We start from the raw sequence: 8,857 nt of genomic DNA on the forward strand, positions 1-8,857 counted from the left end.
TTCGCAAATGTCGGAAGTGTTTCTTGAAAAGAATGCAGTCACGCTTCCTACCTATACACGTTCTCGCGCAATTATTCAAACTTTGCTCCACGGAACTCCAAATACTAAAACATACACGCTTTTGCGTATAAAGGAATCTCAAGTAATCCGCGTTAGCCGATTTTAGTCACGTGTGCACCTCACTCGAAATTATTCGCATCACGGTCCGCTAAAGGAGTCTTATTGGAAATGGGTTATGAAAAAGAAACAGTCTTTTAACTTTGTAGTATGCTATTTATTGACGGACTCAGAGGAAACGTCTTTACGCTACTGAATCTTCTAAAGGACTGTGTCTGGGCACCCAAAAAGAAAGTTGGGGTCCCCTTATACCCAGCAACTGTTTACTTTATCGCATTGTGCAGTGAGTGACTCGAAGACGGACACCAGACACATCTGGTGGAGTGCCTTTGTTTAAAATAACGCGGAGACATTTTTGTCCTCACTTGATTATTTCCATAGGGTGTTGTTAGAAATAATCCAACAAGTCTATTCAAAAACCACATGAAATTACCCGTAATTGATTTTTTCCAAAGTTTACCTGTTTGTAGATTGATACACAGGTCGTTGATTCAATTTCTCTACTGTGCTCGAGGGGGAGAAAGGACGATAGGTTAAATTGTGCACTTTCTGAAGCATAATATATACATTTTAATCACTAATATTTTAGATATTTTTGAATACCTTTCTATTATTTATTTAATCACTTTTCAAAAAATATCACGATACAATTTACACCATGGAGTTAGAAAAAATTCAAGTTGTTTCTAAATATGTATTTCTAAGTGATATTCAAACTTGTCGTGAAATTTTCACATTAATTGTAATCGAATGATTGATCGCGATCTAACTTTCCCGTTCACTCAAAGTCTTCTGTAAAAATGCAGCACGAAGAATCGATGGTCCAAATGTCAATCTCCAACTAACCCAAATTTAAAAAATCAATTAGAAACAGTGTCATACGTTATTCGAGCAGATTTCCGTCGTAGAGCTTCGCACATTAACCGGCTTCTAACTTGGGTCGACGATTTCAGCCTCGCGGCACGGAAAAACACGACTGCTGACGAATTAAGCGAAAAACTACGGCTCGGAGATCGGGACGAAAAGAAAGAAAGGAAGAAAGAAAAAAAAAAGAAACGATGGCAATCAGCGCGACTGCGTCGGGTACCGGGTTAGGAACATTAATAAGCGGTTTACAACGACGAAAATACAAATGGGCCGGCGGAGACGATCGAAGGAGAACGTTTCCACGACGACCCGTTTCATTTATCGCGATCTCGAAATCGAAGCCCACTCCAGAATCTTCGAGAGTCCCTGGGTAGCAGGCGAGCACACGACTTTGTCCCACCCCTATTCACCTCCACCCGAGCTAGCTATAGCAGCCACTGGGGCCAACCTATCCCACCGACAATTAGTTCGCGCGCTCGGCATTGAGTGCACTTAGTGAAAAGTAAGCAAACTTCCCCTTTCCACTTCCGTCTCCTACCGCACGCCCTTTCGTTTTCATCCGATACCGGAATGGTTTCTACTGACGGCACGATAACTCCGTTTACCTCGCCGATGCCTTGTTTTAAGGGCTACCGAGATATTGAACGTCTTTGCTCTCTCCTTTCTTTTCTTCCCCAACTTTCGTTTTTTCTTCTTTCTGTCGTTCGTTCGCGAATTCGTCGACCTAGCTTCCTGTGTTCACCAGAGTTCTGTTGTTCGCCGTGTCGCGTGTTCACGCGAACTTTTTTCAATACACACCGGTACACGCTGTGGTGAAAATTATTTCCCCTTCTGGGAAACTATCGACTGTTTGGATCGAAGCGGAATGGTTGGATTAGGAGGTTTCGATCAATTTTCGGGACTGTGGCTGGTTTAATCGTAGACGTTTGCATCGGTTGGACGGTACGGAATAAGTTTCTGGAAATGATTGATTCTCACTACTGAGAGAAAGCGTGAGACTCGAAAATATGTCAAACGTCTTATCACTTTGCTCGTTGTTTGGACAGTACGAAACTTAGGCGAGTGTAGATTTAATAACGATGCATGGCAATGCACTATTTTTTTGGAAATGATAGATTTTCACTACTGTCTCGAAATTTTGTTTAACTTTCTTCCTGTGTATCGCATAAACTTAAGATTTTGTGTTATCAGTCTGAAGAAGGTGTCTAATATGTAAGCTGTATAAAATGAACATTTTCTTCTAAATATACGAAGTACACAAATATGTAGAGTGTCCTATCATTTTGTTCAAGTATGCACTTCCTTACACATGTGTATGCAAACAGTTCGGTCAGTTGCTAGTGGCAAGGTGGGTGCTGTATAATTAAGATTGATAGTAAAAAGTGAAAAATAGATTACCGTTTGGTTCGCAAAGAAATTAGTTTACAAAAGTTCGTGGAAGAAGTTTGAGAATCTAACGACCTAATCTAGATAAACTTTTTGTGAACCGCTATCAAGGAAGTTTAGCTAATAAAACATGCTGATCTAGGGTTCACCTATTTTATGACTCAATTGCAGAGATCTTGAAGCTAGTACGGTCTTCGGGTCTTTTTTGACCCACCGTCTTTTTATCTTTTTAATAACTTTCGCTGTTATCAGGTTTAGTTTCCCTTAATGTTGCATTAAAAGTTTATTCTCTAGATTCGTATGGCGTGCTGGTGACAAAAATTTGGCGTGCTGGTGACCCAAACACCTTAAATGTATAGTCGAACGAGAAAATAGTGTATACTGTTGCAAAAAAAAGGAACTATAGGAAAACAGATTTAGTATAATTTTGAATCTAAAAATGAACTCGTGACACAAAATTTCATGCAAATAATTCTCTTATAAGAAAATTAGTTTTATCCTGTTTCACGATTTAATTTCGAACACGATAATATTACTATAACTACCACTTATCACCGGTATTATCCTCTAACGAACGTAATCATTTCAACTTATTCGTACAAGTAGTGTAATATCTTGGAAACGTCGAGAGGCGAGCTAAGATGAGGAGGAACGGTAACGATCGGGCCGAACAAGTAGAGTGACACCTTGCCCAAGTTATTAGCGGGTAGATTGATGAAGCTCAAGCACTTGCTTTCTCCGATGCTTTCGTTCTTTCGGAAATGATATTCTCCACCGCTGGTTCTGTTCAATTTTTCTCTGTACAATGATAAGAAAAAAGATTTTCCCCGGTACAAAGATTTTCACGCTGACGCATCGGTTCTTTTTATTAACGGTAATTAATGAGTTCGGATCTTCCTCTGACGATGACGACGAGAAAAACTGCCTCTGTAGCACTTAGATTGCGCCGGAGCACTGACAGCGTATGAAAAAACCATCGGAGTATGACAGTTAACGCATAAAAGTTTCACGGGTTAGAAGTACGGTGGCAAAAAGACGATGAGATTTTGCTCGTCTGCGCTCTGTGTGTCTCAAAGTATATGCATATACGAAGACCCTTTTTCTCCGAGGATAAAATTCATTCCAAATCCAATCAGGCGGTGTTTCAGAAATATTTCTTCGCTGAGAATAGACGCTAATTGCTTTGTACTTTCTTTGAAACGCTCGACGGATCTGAAGTTCTGAAGTAAGTGCAAAATATTAGCTTATTGATATAGAGCTTGTTGCGTGTTCGATAAGCTACAGCTATTAATTATAAACAGTGAACGAATTATTGTAATTTTAGGGAAAATCGATGTACAATGCGAGACAGGCTGTAATAGGTGGAATTTCCAATACCGAATATTGTATCATTTTCATAATTCATGTTACGTATAATTAGTTACGTAGACTGAGATGTAATTTAAATCGTGTATATTATACTTCTAAACGTGTTTGTGTGTGGTTGACGATTTTTAGGGAGAGTCTTTTACTATCTAAATAGATATCTTATTTAGTAATTTTTTCCTTTAGGTTCATCAGATTTATTTCACTAATCTCACATTCAAGTTACCTTTATTCAGAAAGCAACCAAATAAAAATACAAAAGTCAACGATGAACCACGTAATACAAAAAAAAAAAAATAAAAAATGTAATTGCATTTCTTACATCGGTGCATAAGTTTCACGATTAATTGCAAAACGCACAATTGCAATTTTTCCACGTAACACAGAATAACGAAATTTTTCGCGTTTTAATGTTCGACTAAATGCCGATTTCGTTGGTAAATTCCGAAGGCGCAACGGAGTTGCACCGCGAGCCGTTTCTCGGTGCAGTTTGCGGATCGGTTTCGCGGTGTTCCGGTTCGAAACGCGACCATGCTTGAGCCAATAAATAAAATCGGTGGGATGTGAGGATCTCCCGACAGCCCCGGCAGAATAAAGACTTGGCTGGATTGATAGGGTGAAAGACAAGCCCTGGGCTTTCGTACCGACCGGACGTGGGTGTCTAGGACGGCGGAATTTGAATCATCGGTGCCCGGTCCCCGTTTCCATTCTGACGTCCATCGCGCATTCGACCAGCCAGCTAGCAATAAATCCAAACTAACTCTTTATCCTATCTGGGCTTTGTCGTCCCAGGCTACGAACATCTCTCTGCCATTGTCGCGGCTATATCACGCGACCAAAGAGGAAGGGAGGGTGTCGCCGGAGCTGGACAGCTCTCGATGGAACTTGAATTAAATTTCGAGATTTATCGCGTCAATAACCGTGCATTAATTTACGATTTTTACCGTTGAAAACGTAAATCCACGACACGGCGATTGTTTCGTTCCTCGTGGAGTGCCGCGTAGAAAACACGGCGATGGCTCGGGCGGGGGAGGAACGAAAAGAGAAAACGAAAGAGAGCGAAGCGTAAAGGGGGTGGAAGCATGATACGCCGCAGGGTGGTAGAAGAGCGAGAGGGAAACGAGCAGCGGTGGCGGGATGGTTAGAGGGTGGATAGAAGGAGGGTGAGAGAGGGGATTGAAACGCGCAATGAGAATATGCCAGCGGGGGAGGGTTCTCGCGGCTGCTATATCGAATGCAGAAGAACGAAGGGTGGGAGACTTGAAGTGTGGGCAACGACATATGCGACTGGCGTGCTCTACATCTAACTTATATTAACTATTACTCACGCTCGTGTACCGTGACATTCGCCGGCATTCGCTGAAAAGTCGCAGAAAACAATGGCGTGATTCGGCTAACATCGCGGACCGCTCGAAAGGAGACCCAGTTTGTTCTGTAATTTGCCGATTTCTCTGACGAATGCTACGAACGTTTCCTATTGCTGTGCCACATATATGTCGAAATTAGGAACGAAATGTAATCGATCGGCAGAATTCTTGGGGAAAAAATTGCAGCTACAGAGGTACAGAGAGGAATTACAAAGACAATTTGTGAATTAATTATGTACGGGGTAGACCGTCTAACGTGATCACGTTCAATTATTCTGTTGTTATTCTGGTGTCTCGTAAGATGGTTCAAAGAGGCCTTTAAGATAATTACAGTACATTTTTTTTTTTCGAAGTTGTCAAGATCACACTCAACTTTTTATTGATAAACTGGTAATCTTTTTATGCACCCCTTTGAGCGGATGTTCAGACGAGTTCAAAGAGGGAAAGGAAATGCATAACTGAACAGAAAGGCTACGTTTACAGCTAACCGCAATTTTGTTTCACTTCTCTAACTGCTGTTTATTTGGTTTCCTCGAAGTTGATTTCCTTAATTCGATTTATTACATTGTGTTTCATTCCTCTGAACATGGTGAGAATAAAATAAAATTAAGAAACGTTCGTATATTATAATACGTGCATAATTAATTTAGAGTCTCAGCTGAAATGAATCGTGCAATACTTAAAAATTCTCTTTATTTCCAATCTCGTTTCGTGCAAAAATTTCTTTCCAGGCCATTCCCCTACTCAAACACGTTATTAACGATCGAAGTACGACAATTAGACATTCTCCTTTGCTCTATCCAGTACAGAATTTCTCATGCAAAGGATATTTTATAATCGTCCTGTTTTATTTGAAAAAGTTCTCGTTATTTCGCTCCGTTGCGTTCAGTTTCCTCCTTTTTTTTTTCTTGCGCTTTAAACGATTAATTGCTTTAGCGACTGAAGAAATTGTTAGGAAACAGGTAAAACTGAAAAGGTTGCATATAACAGAGAGAAGAAAGATAAACATGGTTGAGAAACTGGCGTACTACTGTTCCCTGAATCACGTAATCTTGCTTATCTTCTCTTTTATCCCTTTTCACGTTCTGTCCTTTTAGCGGGCACTCTTTCATACTTTCTCCGCATGACTTTTCTCCCCTTTTCCAATTTCTCCTCTTTTTCTTTTTTTCTCCGCTCTACCTGCATTTCTCAGATCCTGATATTTACTACTGCTTTTCACGATTTCATTCAGTCGCGTTAGGGAAACTCTTCTGTGATGTACCTTTCAATTATAAGCTAAACAGCAATAAATGATCCACGATTTATGCGTCTAATAATTCTGCTCATCGTGAAGAAAAAGAAGTGACCGAATCTTTTCGTTTAAAGAAAGTCACGTGCAAAGATAAATTGGTATTTTGTGTGGCAAGAAGTTTGGATGAGTCAAGAGTTTGCAATAAGGGAAGGAAAATGCGAAACCAAATGTGTATTGAACCAAAGCTGAAATCTGAATGAGCTAAATGATTATGTTAACCAAGTCCATCTCTTAGTCCACCGACTGAAATTAATAAATTACTACTACTATTAAATGTTAACATTAAATTGCTATCAGTTTACGACACTAAAATGGAAATTATAGAATTCAGAAGCTTTACTACCCTTCTTAATTACTATTACCTTTATGCGTACAATTCTTTTCCTTTAATCCAAAAATTAATGAACAGATTTAAGATAATCAAAAAGATATAGAACGAACATTTTTAATATTTTTCAGTTCATACAAGAATATTAGAAATTGGATTTTATTTCCTGCCTTATTCTAACAAAGCTTCGAAATTGTAAACCTAAGCTAAGAAATGAATCATTGGAAAAATTCCTTTCTCTGACAAAGTGAGGTCTAATACCTCTTCGTTGATCATCGAAGCAAAGTGTACATTGCCGTAAAAGCTAGAATCCTCTCGGAGCCCTCTTGCATAGGATCGAGAAAAAAAAAATTGAAACAGGAGGCAGGGAGCGAGATGAAAAATTAGGCAGACCCATAACCGAGAATTTTATTCAAACCACATACCAGATCCCGTCAGTCGACGGAATATTTTATTTAAGTCGAGAGGGGAACGATTCTGAGCTGGCAGCAAACCGCTCCCTTGCCCGACTATTCCTAATTTCGCCTGGTAAGCATTGCTGGAATCTTAATTATGAGGAAGAATTTGAGGATGTCCAGCAACCGGGCTCCAACTCCCTCGACAATGTTGTCAACGTTGTTCGAGAGAACGCTTCGAAAATAAATCGAGGTCTTCTTTGCGGCGTTATTAAATTACGATAACGGGTAAAACGGATTTCGGCTCGTGATACGCTGGAGAATCTTGTTGATCGATGGGAGAAAAACCGATGTGCAGTTAAAGGGTCTCGTGAAAGCGCGTTGCTTTCGTATTACGTTGCAGTGTGAACGCGAGAGAAGCTAAACGGTTGCCAAATTTGAAATTTCGCGAAACAGCATGTGCGATATAATAAGATTATTCAAATAATGAGAAAATTAATTATGAGGCTTGTTTAGGGGGAAAACAAAAATGGAATTTTAAGTCGTTACTTTTTCTAAGCTAGTGCATACATTGTTACATTTATTTGATGATCGATATTTGAACGAGTGCAATTGGAAATTTAAGGAACGTTCGAAAAGATGAAAAGTTAATTTTGGGAAAAAATCTTTGGATGAAAAGAAGTTAAAAATTTACTTCGAAGGAATTAACAACTAACAAGTTGATTTGTTTCTGTTGCAGAGATTGCAGAGTTGTGAGAGACCCACAGACGCTCAAATCCAAGGGATATGGATTCGTTTCTTTTGTTAAAAAAGCGGTAAGTTGCAAGTAATTTTAATTTATCAATTATACACACTAAAGAATTTTTTTGAATCCGTATATCTACTGCAGACTTGCGGAACTGTAGAGGATATGAAATTGTAGCTAAGATAATATTCTGAATTCGAAAAGTGAGCCTTAGCTACAGCTGAAGCTTAGTTTCTTCTTCTTTATTTTTCAGCGAATTCTCTTAACAAAGAATATTCAAATCCATAATATCAAAAGAATTTTTGTCAGCTTTTCAGTAGTTTCATCGCCACTAGTGATAAATATTTATTGCAGAAATCGCAGTTCAATTATTTTGTCTTTCTTCATAATTAATAATGCTTCATATAGCAGACGAAATTTAATCGCGTTGCAATTGCTTTCTTCGTATCGTAGACAGAATAGAAAATAATACAGCTTAATTGTAATTAGTCGTTTTGCTTGAAGAATCGTGTTTCAACTTTCCGCCATTTTCACGCAAATATGGGATATTACCTTGAAAACTTTAATCCAATTATAATCCTCGAAACGAAAACGCTTTTCAGCTATTACAACCGACAGCAAGGCGCAATGCTTTTAATTACGCTAATAACCCTTTATTTCACGCGCGATGAAGTGCAGTCGAAGCCCATTGAATGCATGCAAATATACAAGGGGGGAACTATCCCGGCAATTTACAATCGGCCGTAAGATGAAAACGATTCTCTGCCGCGACTGAATTGCTTGTACTTAATCAAAATGTTTATTCGCGCCTTGTGAACGCGAAAGTTCTCCTCCACGGGGTGAAAAGTTCCACCGAGAACGGTATATCTCAGTCGGGAGTTTACACGTGCGCCATAACTTAAGACGGCGCAATTATACGAAAACGAACGATCAGGCAAAAAACGAAACGTTGCAGACGGCGAACGATCATGAAGAGCGAACTACGATACTTCGAGC

At 39.4% G+C, this 8,857-nt stretch overlaps 1 protein-coding gene across 2 annotated transcripts in view; it reads left to right on the forward strand.

Annotated features, from left to right (window-relative positions):
* The window catches only part of LOC108574748 (nucleolysin TIAR), a 252,125-nt gene that overhangs the window by 175,198 nt on the left and 68,070 nt on the right, over window positions 1-8,857 (forward strand). For both annotated transcript variants that reach the window (XM_017937387.1, XM_017937395.1), the window contains exon 3: window positions 7,856-7,931. In XM_017937387.1, the coding sequence (XP_017792876.1) occupies window positions 7,856-7,931 (76 nt within the window). The remainder of the gene's footprint in view (window positions 1-7,855; window positions 7,932-8,857) is intronic.

The sequence above is a fragment of the Habropoda laboriosa genome, unplaced genomic scaffold, assembly GCF_001263275.1.
Source record: "Habropoda laboriosa isolate 0110345459 unplaced genomic scaffold, ASM126327v1 scaffold11, whole genome shotgun sequence".
NCBI lineage: Eukaryota > Metazoa > Arthropoda > Insecta > Hymenoptera > Apidae > Habropoda > Habropoda laboriosa.